The sequence below is a fragment of the Carcharodon carcharias genome, chromosome 6 (genome assembly GCF_017639515.1).
Source record: "Carcharodon carcharias isolate sCarCar2 chromosome 6, sCarCar2.pri, whole genome shotgun sequence".
NCBI classification, from domain to species: domain Eukaryota; kingdom Metazoa; phylum Chordata; class Chondrichthyes; order Lamniformes; family Lamnidae; genus Carcharodon; species Carcharodon carcharias.
Window position 1 is genome coordinate 89,443,094 of NC_054472.1, and position 15,165 is coordinate 89,458,258.

The 15,165-nt window shown below is 45.2% G+C and overlaps 1 protein-coding gene across 2 annotated transcripts in view; it reads right to left on the reverse strand.

Moving 5' to 3' along the window:
• Window positions 1-15,165, reverse strand: part of adhfe1 (alcohol dehydrogenase iron containing 1) — a 67,218-nt gene that overhangs the window by 14,214 nt on the left and 37,839 nt on the right. For both annotated transcript variants that reach the window (XM_041190492.1, XM_041190491.1), the window contains 2 exons: window positions 11,875-11,980; window positions 9,453-9,605 (listed from right to left, as the gene is read on the reverse strand). In XM_041190492.1, coding sequence (XP_041046426.1) covers window positions 9,453-9,605; window positions 11,875-11,980 — 259 coding nt within the window. The remainder of the gene's footprint in view (window positions 1-9,452; window positions 9,606-11,874; window positions 11,981-15,165) is intronic.

The window sequence follows — 15,165 nt, forward strand, 5'->3', positions numbered from 1 at the left end:
CATAGGCAAGTATCAGTAACTTTAAAAAATCAATATTTGACAGAGTGCACCTGCGACCCCACTGAGCCCTCCTATCCCACCCATGGATGAGGTTTATACAAATGTGACCTACCCTCCTGCCCGTTGTGCCCGTGCGCCGATCTGAAGATTGCACAGGCTCCGAAAAATCGCTGTCGATTGGTGCCTCAAGGGCCTTAAGTGGCCTGTTAATTAATAGCGAGCGTGCATTGGATGTCATCGCGTGCCCGCCCAACAAAATATCGTGATGGCGCGCGGTGACGTTGGGACACTTGCCTGATGTCATCGCGATTCATTTTACGTGCCGGCATGCGGGGCCCGCCCCTGCACAGCAATGGAAAAATTCTGGCCATAGACAAGAAATGGCTGACAACAGAAGAAACAATGGGGGAGCAGCAGTGGGGGGAGGGATGAGGTTGTGGGGAGGGGGAACAGGAATCTTGACTGCCCAGAAAAGCTGCAGATGGTTTCGGGGACGAGGCTGTTGAGAAGGAATAGCAAAGGGATTGGGGTCTGATGGATCGAAAGGATCCAAGGGTAGTGTGACTTCAATTTTCCTGGACTCATTCCTTGCAGGACTGCTTCCACCAATACTGCCAGATCATCGTAACACTCCAGTTCTGCCAGCCTATACCATCCAACACTCCAAAATCCTTTCTCCAATTTGACATAAACAAGGAATTAAAGTTAAATGGGATGTTTCAAACAGAATTCTTTTGGATGGGCTGAATGCGATATCTTAATTTTACCACTGCTACTGTTATTGGAGCTGCCAATTAATGTAATAGTTATTGATTGTAAGTTTATCCTTCAATGTATGCGAGCTATTAATTCCTTTCACCATTCTCTCTCTTATACAATGGGTATCTCATTCAAGATCCTATTGGACTCATGTTACTTGGAGCAAGAGAGAGGAAGAAAATGAGGATGAGCAGAAACTGTAGGATGAAAGAAAAGGGAGGCAACATAGTAGGAGGTGGGTTTCTAATTACAGATATCCTGCTAATCAGATTTTCGTGGAGGAGATGGGTGGGAAAGATGAGTTGGGGAAACTTCCCAATTCAGCAGACCTGTCTGCTTTGAAAGTGTCCCCGCCCATCATATTTTTGTTTGGGGAGGCGGGGGTGGGTGCAGTCAGGCCCGCTGCCTCCGGAGACAGTTCAGAAGCAGCCACGGAGGCATGCGAGTGCCAAAGTGGGATGGTTAGAAGGCCTACCTGATTTCTCTGGGACTTTGGTCCTGCTATATTAAAGGCTGTTATGCACTCTAGCCCTCACCACTCACATCACCACCCAGCAACCATGGACCCATCCATGCCTCCCATGCACCCTCATTCAAGCCCCCTCCATACACTTTCCATTACCCCATTCTCCCTCAATATGCACTATGTACAGAACCAATAAACCACATAATAATTGTGGCAAATCTTTGACATGCTCAAGGGAAAAATGCTCATTTAAAAACCTCCTTTGAAAAATACTGCTGCCCTTACAACCTTAGAAAAGTGACAATCAGACACAGCTATTCATAATATCTATAACAGAAGCTTTAGCCCATTTCTCACCTCTTAACCTTGTCCAAATAAATATGCAGATCTTGAAAAACCAAATCCAAGAAAGAATAATTTATTATAAGCTCATAAAGATATCAGTCAATCAAAGCCACCACTCCCCTTCAACCTGTACAAACAGACCCCTGCTGAGTTGATTCCATTGGTGAGTCTTGGAGCCCAGCAAAGCATTCATAATGAGACCATCTGGCAACTGCACTAACAGAAACAGGTGGCCAGAGATCTGTTTCTCTAGATGGCTTCATTATGATCAGGAAATAGCAGGAAGACTGACAGAAAAATAGCAGGGCAAGCATGATGCTGCCAGCAATAGTGAAAGTAACAACTGCCATGAACTTTATTGCCTCATGCTCTTTTGGGAGGTCAATGGTGATGTCAGTATCATTTGAAATGCATTGCTGCATAAAGCAAAAAAATTGCACTTCTTTTCCCATGGGTAATAGAAAACATGAGAGAGCAGTAAGTTCTTTTTCTATTGGTAGGTTTTCCCAAAGTTGAGGATGTCATTGATAGCAAGCACAATCTTCAATCAACAGTGGCTGTCCATACATAAAGATCCAAGGACTATAACAAATGGAAACCGGATGGGCACTTGAGGAAAATAAACCTGCAGAGCTACAGAGAGGGAATGGGACTGACTGGATGGCTCCACAGAGGGCCAGCAAAGATTCCATGTGTCAAATTTTCTCTTTCAGTGTAAATGACTCTGTGACCCTAAATGAGCATAACTATAAATATAGGGGAGAATTTTCTCCCCATCGGGGAGGTTTGGGCAAGAACGGGTGCGGGCGGGTGCACAGCCGATCGCCGTCTGGGATCGGATGCGTGCCACCATTTATGCGGGCAGGCCTGAGCGCTCCTTGTGCGAGCGGGGAGAGGAGGCTGAGTTGGGGCCTGCACTCTTTCGCGTATGTGTGTGAAAGAGTGCAGAAATCTCCCTGAGGCACAGAGCTGCCTCACGTAGATTAGTTTGATTTTTAAAAATTTTAATAAAGAAAAAAAATTTTTTTAAGACATGTCCCCTCATGCAGTGTCACATGAGCTGGGACATGCCAATGAGCTTTAATAAAAACTTTCATTCAATTTATAAACACTTCATGAAACCTCATCTCGCATGTGGATGAAGTTTCATGATAAATGCGAAGGTCGCCTGGGCTCATCGCCTGCCCGCCAACCTTACAGTTGGATGGGCAACTCAGTTTATTATTTTAACTGGAATTTAAATGGCCTTAATAGGCCTTTGATAGTTTGGCGGGTGTGCAGCCGACTTGGATGCGCGCCCACTGAAATGAAGATCTGAATGACGTGCGGTGATGTCAGGACGCACGCCCAACGTCACTACGCGTCATTTTATGCATCGGCAAGCAGGGCCTGTCCCCACTCGCCGACCCAAAGATTCTGGCCATAGAGGGGCCCCCATGGGCTTACTGACATAAGCAGGTCTTCCAGAAAATCCCATCAAGCTGCTGGGATTAAAGAACGGCCAAGAGGTGCTCCGTGCCCATCCGTTGGTACACACACTTGGGGCAGAATTTTACTCTTGGCGTACGGGCACGTGTGTGAAATAAAGCGCGTCTGATGTCAGTGTGTACTCATGTGATATTTCGCTAGGTAGGCAAGCGATGGAGACGGATTAAACGAAGATGGAGGCGTGCCCACCATTAATTAAGTGGCTAGTTAAGGCTCTTGAGAGACCAACTGACTCCGAGTTTACGCAGCCCATGCGATTTTCAAGCCGTCGCATGGGAAAAACGGGCAGGTGGGCAGGCCGCAATTTGCAAAACCTTATCCACGGGTGGGATCAGAGGGGTGAGTGGGCTTCACAAAGCAAATAGTGAGTTTAGGATATCATTTGCTGCTGCTTGCTTCTGTGCACAGGACAGCTTCATTTTGCTTTAGTGCCGCATTTAGAGGCTTCAGTTCAGGACTCAGTGTTGTCTTCCAGGCCCCCAGGGGTTTCACACCACGTGGGACCTTCCAGGTATCAGAGAGCCTTCCCTTACCCTAGTAATGGGAATTGTGGTCTCTGCTGGAGGCACCTCCTCTGAGGAAGACAAGAGGGCCAGAAGGGGGAGGAGGCCAGGTGTCCCAATTCAGCTTCCAGGGGAGCGACCTGTGGGAGGAGAGGCGCAGGCACAAGGGGCACAGGGCCAGCAAGAAGTCCAAAACGGATGGGGCTGCAGAAGACGCCACTATCCTACTGCCAGGGTTTACAGGTGGTGAAGCAGTTACCTCAATATGTCCGAGGTGCAATGCTGAAGGAGGCTCCACCTCTCAAGGGAGACAGTGGCCTCTATTTGTCAGATGATTGGGCCTGAGATCAGCTCCAAATGTGTGGGTAGACAGCCCATGCCAGTGGCCCTGAAGGTCACAGTAGCCCTCAACTTCTATGCCTCCGGCTCTTTCCAGGGCTTGGTGGGGGAATCTGTGTGGTGTCTCCCAATCAGCTGTCCACAGTTGCGTCAAACTGGTGACATAAGCTCTGTTCAGGCGTGCACTGACTTTCATTCAATATTGTATAAAAGGCCAGACAGGCAGAATGAACCACAAGCTTTGCAGTGATTGCTGGGTTCCCTCGTAACCAGGGTGCAATCAACTGCACACATGTGGCCGTGAAAGCACCAGTGGGTGAGCAGGGAGCCTTCGTCAACAGGAAGGGCTTCCACTCCATGAACGTGCAGATAGTGTGTGATCACAGGATGCTGATTCTACAAGTCTGTGTAAGGTACCCAGGCAGCGCCCATGACGCTTACATCCTCAGACACTCCCAGGTGTTGTGGCTCTCCAGTGCTCCAGCCTGGCTGGATGGATGGTTGCTGGGTGACAAGGGCTATCCACTCAAAAGGTGGCTCATGACACCCCTCCGCCACCTAAGAACAGAGGCCGAGCAGCGGTATAACAAGAGCCATGCTTCCACAAGGCTGTGGTAGAGAGAACCATCGGCCTTCTCAAGGTGAGTTTCCGATGCCTGGACTGTTCAGGAGGTGCACTGCAATATCCCCCACATTTTGGAGAGGGGATAATAGTGGTTGCATGCTGCGCTCTACACAATCTGGCACTGGAAAGATGGGACACAGTGGAGGAACAAGATCTTGACGCCGCTGCAAAGGCAACAGATGATGAGTCCAGTAGTGAGTCTGAGGACGAGCACGCTCAGGAGAACACTGAGGGCACAGACACAGACCTGGGTAACCTCCAGGCAGGCAGGGCCACCCAGGAAGCTTTGATCCAACGCTCCTTCAGCTAGCCTACCAAATAAGAACCACCAGCACATATTCGATCCCTGACAGGACCAGTTCCTTGGTCAACAACGTAAACTTTATTGCAGTGGCACATGGGTGTAAGGAGTCGCATGTCCACCACAACATCTTGGCTTACCCTGCACCTACAGAGCAAATGAAGTATCCAGAGGCCAGTTGCAAAAAAATTCTCATTTACTGCTGAGTGACAAACATTGCAGAAATTAACATTGACTGGTGTTTTACATCACACCATTAAAACATATAACAGAAAAATGGGGGAAACAAATATCACCCGTGATCAGGCCATGTTGTGCTTAAGGTGCTCTAAGCTTTCGCTTTTGGGTGCTATGTCTAGGTGCTCCCCCTTCGCTGGCAATGGCATTGGAGACAGCCTGCTCACTCTGCTGTTTTGTTGGTCTTGATGACCTTGGCGGGCATCCTCTGGCCTGTGGAGCCTGAGCTGGCCCCACCTGGGAGGGCGTGGCCAGTGCCACGGCTGGCATCTGCCCAGTTGCTGCAGCCTCATCAGATTCCAAGGTCACTGGCAGAGGGGCGGAGGAGGCGCTCTGAGAAGAGCCCGCAGAAACGACAGGCAGCTTGCGCACCGACGTGCCTTTGGATCTCCCTTCTCACCATTGATGGTTGGGCACCTAGCTGGGATACTGGGTGCTCAATCCTTCTCCCACACTGACACTGACCAGCTTGCAGGTCCGAGCGCATCCCCAGGAACCCCTAATTGAGTTCCTGGAGCAGCCTCTCCATGAGAGTTGCCACTCTCTCACTGGAGGAGGCAGTGCGCTTGGCCATGAGGGTCAATGCAGTGCTGATTCTCCGCATGGACTCCTCTTACTCCACTTGCTTAGCAATAACCTGCTCACTCATGCTCAGTTTGGGTTCCGGCAGAGTCATTCCGTTCCTGACCTCATTAAAGCCTTGGTTCAAACATGGTGAGTTGAGGTGATGTGAGGTGAGAGTGACTGCCCTTGAGAGCAAGGCCACATTTACCCGAGTGTGGCATCAAGGAGCTCTAGCAAAACTGGATTCAATGGGAATCGGGGGGAAAAGCTCTCTGCTGGTTGTTGTCATTCCTAGCACGAAGGAATTTGCAATATCCCAGATACTGAAGCAGTCCATTTCCAAATGCAACTAGACCTGGACAATATTCAGGCTTGGGCTGACAAGTGGCAAGTAACATTCACACCACACAAGTGTCAGGCAATGACCATCTCCAACAAGGGAGAATCTAACCATTGCTCCTTCATATTCAATGGCATTACCATTGCTGAATTCTCCACTATCAACATCCTGGGGGTTACCATGGACCAGAAACTGAACTGGACTGGCCATATAAACACTGTGGCTACAAGAGCAGGTCAGAAGTTGGGAATTCTGTGGCGAGTAACTCACCTCCTGACTCCCCAAAGCCTGTCCATCATTTACAAAACACAGGTCAGGAGTGTGATGGAAAACTCTCCACTTGCCTGGATCAATGCAGCTCCAACAATACCCAAGAAGCTTGACACCATCCAGAACAAAGCAGCCCGCTTGATTGGCACCTCATGGACAAACATTCATTCCCTCCACCACCGATGCACAGTAGCAGCAGTGTCTAGCATCTACGAGATGGCGAAGCGCACTGCAACGACTCACCAAGGCTCCTTAGAGAGCACCTTCCAAACCCATGACCCCTCCCATCTCGAAGGACATGGGAGCAGACACATGGGACCACCACCTGGAAGTTCCCCTTGAAGCCATTAACTATTTCTGACTTGGAAATATATCACCATTCCTTCACTGTCGCTGGGTCAAAATCCTGGAACTCCTTCCCTAACAGCAATGTGGGTGTACCTACACCACACAGACTGCAGCGGGTCAAGAAGGCAACTCACCATCACCTTCTCAAGGGCAATTAGGGATGGGCAATAAATGCTGGCCTAGCCAGCAACACCTACATCCCATGAATTAATATGATTTTGTAACATATCTACATCTAACACCTTTCATTTGTATACAGAAAACATGTTTTGCTCCAGCATGGAAGAAAAATAATTGACACACAACTTTAAACCCAAAAAGACTTATCAGTATGACAGGTTAACTTGACTAAACCCAGTTGCAAGATTCAGGCTTGTTGTAGGACAGACATAACAATGTTGGACTTTACAGCTGATCAAGCATAAGGTCAAGATAGGGGAAAAGTATCAATGTAGCAAACATTGATCAAGGTTCTTCCATTAACAGAAATTAAAGCGATAAAATGTGCTCATGTCACATATTTTACTCAAACAACCTAATACAGTAGTTTTCAATCTGGGGTCTGCGAATCCAGGAGGTCCATGGAGACGTTCGAGGAGTCTGCAAAATAATCTGAAAGTGCTTATCTAGGCAGGCTTGGTGTGGACTTGGTGTGAGCTTGGAGGCATACACAGCAGAGTGGGCTGCCTGTCTCATCGTGGAGGGGAGCACACATGGAGGATTGCTGAGAATGGCAGGAATGCATCAGGTAGATCCAGAGTCACCAAGGCTGGTGGTGTGCACCAGGTGAGTTCAGTCTTATTCAAGAGGCAAATATTAAAAACTATTTAATACTATACACTCAGACTTAAAGAAACACCTGTTTTCTTCAAAACATTGTTAAAACACTCCTTAAATGCAAAACTTTCATATTATGAATAATATATAGTATTCAAATTTAGATGGGGGGGCAGGGGATCTGTTTGCAAATGGATCCTTCAATCAAAAACGTTTGGGAAACACTGATGATGTGGCCTGGACCTTAGTACAGAAGGCATTAGTACAATATTACAATACAAGTAATTGTGTTCTTTACATATGAAAAAAGTCCCACTGTTATTTTAAAAAATACCAGTAGTTATAATGTACCAGCCTAATAATGCCTTCTCATTAGAATGTCTCTCTCTCCTCTCTTGCAGTTCACTGATTTCTGTGCAGCTCCTTGTTATGTCACATTAGGTCATACACTTCAGTAGGTACAAGATTCAAATGGGCAAAGGTTCCACTTCATTAACTTTTCTTGCCATCCCGCCCCCCCCCACCCAACCCCGTCTCCTTACTTGTAATGGTCATGCTAAGAAATGTTAAGAATTCCTGACTGAGGTTGGATTGGTCATCCTCCCTTTCCCCATCCCAGCTATTTGTCATCTAGACTGATCATGTACCAAAGGAGCTCACCACTTAGAGCTATTCTTCCCTCTTGATGTGAACTTAATGGGCGGAAGCTAATGATGGTGGCTGGAACTACCGGCACCTCTGCTGACCCGATCTCCGGGGGCCCTGAGGGAATGAAACCCCTAAATGGCAGTGGGAATCATACTGCTGGGGCTCCAGGCTCATTGGTGACATCTAATTGCAGGAATTTCCCCAGTCGGGCAGAGATCCCACTCCCCCAAGACCTTCCAGCCAATCAGAGGCTCACACCACTCCATTTCTGGCAGTACAACCAGGAGCGGTGGCTGTTGCCAGTAATAAACTTGGGCCTTCATCAGAGTTTATCGAGGGATCCCTGGAGAAGGTTAGTGATGGTGGGATGGGTTTTGTGGGGGCGTGGTTGTCAGCGAGGGTGGGGAAAGGGGTTGGAGGAAAGGGTAGGGGGTGGCTCTCAGCAGCCCCCTCCTTCCAGATGCCAGGTCCTTCAACAGCATGAGACCCCCCTCACAACCAGGCCACAAGCAAACCGTCTTCTCTTCAGCTTCACCACATGGCGAGTCCCTGTCCCTGATACCAACGATGGTGGGGTGAGGCCATTAAATGGGCACTAATTGCTTAAGGACCTCACTTGGCGTCTGGGCAGGAAGGTCACCTGCAAGCTTTTCTGCCCTGGACTGAATCAGGAGGAGACAGGGAGGCGGCACAGTCTCCACCCTACTGTCTCATCAAACGGCCCCTCCCGCATTAGAACTCACCTCCGGGGCAGGATGGTTGTATTAAATTCTGCCCGTGTAGGATCAAGTTACATATCTGAGCTAAAACTGTGCCCTGCAAAAGAATTGCTCCTAAATTCAATCCTGTAGCATTTACCTAGAGTGCAATAAATGTATAATTTTCTTTTTAACTTTAACAATAACTTTAAAAAAAATTAACTATAAACAGTATAAAATAAACCTGAGAAAAAACTCAGAAGAATACAAATTAGCTGTACAAGTCAAACCAAATACCATCCTGTAAACTATAGATTATTAGACCATATTACATACTGGTTACATGTGAAGACGCAACACTTCATTTTTCCTAAATAATGTTGGAGCTACGTAACTCTGAGTAATAAGATTAATTGTGCTCCTCGTAAAAGATTTTTAAGTACTTTTTTCTAACAGAGGCTCATATTGCTAATGATGGTTTCTGGAACTACTATGCTGACCTCTGCTGTTTACCTTTGTGATTGGCAGCAGCCAGGGACTGGTAGTAAGAATGCAGTAAAGCTGCACTATGACAAAATAACATTACAAATCCCAAATTTTCTGGAAAATATTTTCTTTCTTAAGAATTTAAATTTGACATCTTAAGTAATTCTTTCGTGAGCAGTGCTCCTCCCTGTACATAAAACAACACAAAATTATGAAGGGCTGCAGCTTTAATATGAGCGATGCTAGACTTTACAATACCGTTTCATATACTTGGCCACAATTCTTAAGGCGTGCTTGGACCACACATCACTGATAGGGTTGCTCCCTTGATAAGCTGGACGATTGATTGGGTTTGTGGGGCATGTTGATCGTAAGTTATAGGGAAGAGCTGTGTAGGACTCCAGTGCATGGCTACAGACAAGAAGAGAAAACATCAAGAAATTTAAACATTTTCACTGTGTAGAAAAGTGAGGAAATTTAAATTTTACTTTTTAAAGTTAAAAAAAACTCCACATTATTAAAAACAATGAGTTCAAATTTTCTTCCAGCCAGTTTATTGTCTTCTAAATTCTGCATCTGTTATTATTCAAGTAATTTGATTGGTTTGTGGTTCATGTGTCTTTTAGCAATGCGATTTGGTGAAAATCATGGGTGGTGAGTTTCCAGATTACTCTTTGGGCAACATTTCTCACACTTTGCCCCTTCCCAGTCCTACATCTAGTTTATTGTCAGCAGCCTTGCTCCACAGATGCTTCTTCGATGGCCTTGCTATTCTCACTGCTGTCCAGTACAAGTCACAAAAGGGGAGGCTAGGCACCAACTTAGTGTTCTGTCAGACTGCTCTCCCACTCAGACCCTCCCTCCTAAAGGCAACTCCAAAGTCTGGCCTGCCACACTCTTTACCGAGGGGGCAACTACCTCCAGTAGTTCCAGCTCCTTTTCTCCTCATAACTCCTACAAGATCTCCAATAAGGTAGCATAACACAGCACTCACTGTGAAAATTACCACAATTAATGTTGATGTCTTTGATGAAGTCTTAACAAAGTGTTCCAGGAAGTCTCCCAATGTCTATCAGAAGTCCCCATCCAATGCAGTGCAGTCAGTTGATCTCTAGCAGCAAGTAAGCAGTGAAGACTGAGAATGGCTTTAAGTAGTACTCAAAATCCACACCTTCATTGCTCTTGTTCAGTTGGTGATTGTTAGGAGAGGTTAATTGCAGCACTTGCTGTCAAAAATGATGCGCAATCTCTTTATTGAGCATTAGATACAATTTAATTGGTCACCAATCGTCCTAGGGGAGGCTGTTCCTAGTGCACACTTCAATTCCCTTTAACAAAATGGTATCTTGCACTAAATGTGGGCCAGTGATTGCAACTCAAAACTCCAACTTAGACACCTCAGAAACTCTTTAGTGCCTAAATTATTAACTCTGCAGCAGGGAAAATAGCAGCCATATAGCTCTCTGAAAATAGTTCTCTGGAAAGAGCACTTATTATGCTAAGAATATATTTATTTTTGGTAACAGGGAATTATATCTAGTTAAGAGAAACCAAAAAAAATCTTTCTTATTTAACCACTATGACAAAATTACATGTAGATCATGACATGACAGGTAGATCAAATTTTATGTATACGTTAATTTTGTCTCATGAAGACATTCCAAAGACATTGCTGATCTTTGAATACTTCAATTTTGCATATGAGTCTAGAGTACTGGGGTTGGGATATCACAGCCAAGGCCAGTCCTGATGCCCAAGCATGCACATTTTCCAATAGAAATTTCAATGATCAGGTTAGGAAATTGCTTGATTTTCTTTCTCATGTCAATCGCAATGTCCCACAAACCAAGATATTAGGCAAAAACAATACAGAGCCAATCGTAATGCATGATCACATGTTGGAGACATTATGAAGTTAGTTTGAAAGATCAATAACTAAATAATTTCAATGACATGGAAGAAAATTATATGAGAAAGACTGAAAATAGCAGCATAGCTCTATAAAGGATAAGTGAAAATAAAAACGTCAAAATCATGAATTACCCTCACGTCACTTACCAAAAACAGATAGGAGATAAAATTCTACTACAGGCACTTTATAATAATTCTAATGGTCTGAAGTTTTACCAGCTCAGTTCCTAGACCTTGACTAAGTCTATATAAAATGAAAGGGTTTATATCTGGTTTTCATGGTCAGTGAAGTTCGAAGAAGTGGTTAAATATAACTTCAATCAAGTGTCAGCTCTCTGAATGCCCTGGGATCCGTCAACAGCACACTCTCAGACCACCTTCTCACAGGAAGGAAACTATTCCAACTAAAAAGGTATTCATGCCACAAATGACTGTGAAAAATTCAAACATAGGTAACAAAGATGCGCATTTTCAAATTAATCTCTCAAGCTATGAGGAAAAAACCCAGAGCTAATCAAATTAAGAAAAACGTCAACTACGTTAAATAATTACAGATATAGTTAAATTTCTACAAGGAATGTTATTTCTTCTATTATTTATACATTTGGAACAGTGGCTGACAATTCCCTCAGAGCTGCTCTGCCACAGGTAAATTGGAAAACAGGATTTCCACCACATTTCTAGCAAAGTTGTGATGGCAGAAAGATGGCAGCTTTCAGGAAATTCTCAACCATGAGACGTCAATTTTTAACTTGATAAAACTACTTACCAAAGTACATCAAATCCACTGTAGGCTGTCACACGTTCAGGCATGTGCAGTGTGTGCAATGGGTCCACTATTCCAAGGGTTGGTTTCAGAACCCTGCTGGCAATGCCTAAAATGGAACACTTAGCAGGCAGTATCAAAACAAAACTATCTAGTACTATTGTAAAAAAAATGGTTCCTTGGTGAAAAAGCAAAAATTATTTCTGCTTTTGTTAATATTGAGATTTAGTAATATGAACCAGGAAGAAATTCAATAATAACTGCCACACCACTATGATAAAATTCTAACATCATAACCCTGAAAGTCCATGGAATTTACGTCAGACCAGTACCCACTAAGAACCTCTGCCATGATCTCTGCTGTATTTTCAGGGGACAGGGACAGGTTATCTCATGACCCTGCCTTTGGCACGCACCTTCACAACTAGGGCTGCTTTTAGGGGCTTGCATTGTGAAATGTCAAAGTCCGATATTTTCTGTTGCGTGTTGGGGGTTGGGACTATATCAATAGGCGACAGAAACAAACTCTGGAGGAAGGTTGATTTCCAGCATTCGGGCCTTTTTGGCTAGCTGGGTAGGTAACAGGAAAACCAGTGGATGCAGCATATTTTGGTATGCTTTCAATAAGGAGTCACAGCAGAGGTTGTTGCACAAGATTACGTAACGTATTAGCATGGATTGAGATTTGGTTGACAGTAGTAATAAACCGTTTTTTTAATTCATTCATGTGGGCATTGCTGGCTCAGCCAGCATTTATTGCCCATCCCTAACTGCCCTCGTTCAGAGGGCATTTAAAAGTCAACCACATTGCTGTGGGTCTGGAGTCACATGTAGGCCAGGTGATTGCAGATTTCCTTCCTTTCCATTAGTGAACCAGATGGGTTTATACAACAATGGTTTCAGGGTCATCATCAAACTTTCAAATTCCAGATTTCTATTGAATTCAAATTTCGCCATGATGGGATTTGAACCCCAGTCCCCAGAGCATTACCCTGAGTCTCTGGAATATTAGTCCAGTGAGAATACCACTATGCCACCACCTCCCCTAATTTTGGGAAGATAGAGTGGGAAGAATGGAGTGCCACAAAGTTTGACTGGATTGATTCCTGGGATGAAAAGGTGTCCTATGATGTCCTATACTCTTTCAAATTTAGGAGAATGAGGTGATCTCATTGAAACGAAGAAACTATTAGCATCTATCCTGTCAAGCCCTTTGTGAGGCTGTTTCCCCTAGTTGGCGAGTCTAGATCTGGGAAATTATAGTTTCACATAAGGGGTTGGCCATTTAAGACTGAGGTGAGGAGAGATTTCTTCACTCAGAAGGTTGTGAAACTTTGGAATCCTCTATCACATAGGGCTGTGGAGGCTCAGTTGATGAATATATTCAAGGCAAAGATTGTTACATTTTTGGGCACTAAGGGATTCAAGAGGAAGTTGGAGTTGAAGTAAAAGTTCAGCTTTGAACCTATGGAATGGCAGAGCAGGCTCAAGGGCTGAATGACTGTGTCCTGTTTCTATTTCTTATATTCTTAAACAAAGGAGACTTTGAGGACAATAAGTTGGACGTAAATAGATGGGAGGCTCATAATGTGCAGTCACACTGTGCCTGTTCAATATAAAGCAGGCAGCATGCCAACTTTATGCTGTCTGCTCATTACCATGGTTGTAGCCTGCAGCCAATGTCACATGCACTGTTGAGTGGTTGCACGTCTCAGCAGGGGGCCCAAAACCTTGACAGGCCAGCATGAGTTAAAGCTAATCTGCACTCGTTAAAGCCTCATGTCTTCATCTCACAGTTTGCATACATTGTCAGCTATTCAACCATAACAGCCACATCACCCAAACACATTGCATCACACTCACTGTCACATTTCCCCCTTGCTTCCAGGAAAAGATGGCTATGATAGACAGCAGCAGCAACTAACTGGCAGGGGACAGGCATTGCTGCATGTCCTTGGAGGAGACTGTACTTGCCATCATTGGAGTGATCATTGTTGAGGCTATGGTCACTGAAAGATATGAAATCCTAGAAGATGGTAGTATCTTCATACCTAGTCCTCCTTCTCACATCCCACATCTCCCTCATCCAATAATCCCTTCTGAATTACATGTTGCAGATTGTGTAAGCATGCATCACTTGTTTCTCCCCACTCCCCACACAATCCTACCCTTGTGCTTTTTCCTTTTCAGATACCAAAGAACTGTCATTTGCAGGCAGTGTGTGGAAGAGAAAGAAGAAATTGATGGTGAAGAGATGTCATCATGCAATTTCACACTTGCACCCACCAACTTAGATAATGACACTGCATAAATGCACATGGTGAGACACAAGGCACAGGTGCCCTGCAGTCAGGGTAGGGGCAAAGGTAGCTTGCCAGAGGGTGAGATTGCAAATGAGTCTGATGCAGAGGACTCAGAAGAGGACTTTGATGCCACAGCCCTACAGAAGAAGGCTAATGAGTATCTACAATTAAATGTTTGGTTTATTGGTAGGTCTGCCAGAAAGTCTGTGGTCATTATCAAGGAGCATGGAGGAGACCTGCACCAATTTTGCACAGAGCCTAGGGCCCATTTTTTCCAGCACGGAAAGTGTGGCTAACTCCATTAGCACACTTAGCATCAAATCAAGTTGCAGCATCTGATGCCCAATGTCTCAGCTTCCACTGCAGAAGCAGAATTCACTCAATGTCTGTAGTGGAAGCTCAGACTAATGTCATGCAAGGCCAACTTTCTGTCATGCAAGATCAGAATGCTGCCAAAATGGCTGTGGGTTACAGTGTGCAAAGGGGCTTGCAGGGTCTCACAGCAGCCCAGCAATCTAATCTCCAACACAGTACTAGGATCACTGAGACACTGCCCTGGGTGAGTGGCAGTGGCTCCATCTTCTCTCAGAAAGACAGCATTTTTTGCTCCCACCGCTGCCACTTCATTAGCCAACCAGGCCAGACTGCTGCCAAGATAGTGCAGTCCAAAGTGGGGCGTTCTAGGCCCAGAGCTGCTTGAGATCATCCTCCAAGGTTATCTACAGTCTCCCTCACTGAAAGTCAGCAGCCTTCTATCAGCCATGTTGTGGCCACTGGGGTTGCACTGAATAGGAGTATTGGCCTGGTAAAGGTACATGGAAGACAGGGAATACACAAGGGTGAATACTTTACACTTGTTTTAAATGTGGCATGATTCAATTTATATTGTTTGGTTTAGAATGTTTATTATGTGGCTTCCATTTTTGCATTGTATCCAAGCAGATTCTGTGATGGTCAGTGACAGAGGAAAAGTGGGTTGGGGAATAGGGAA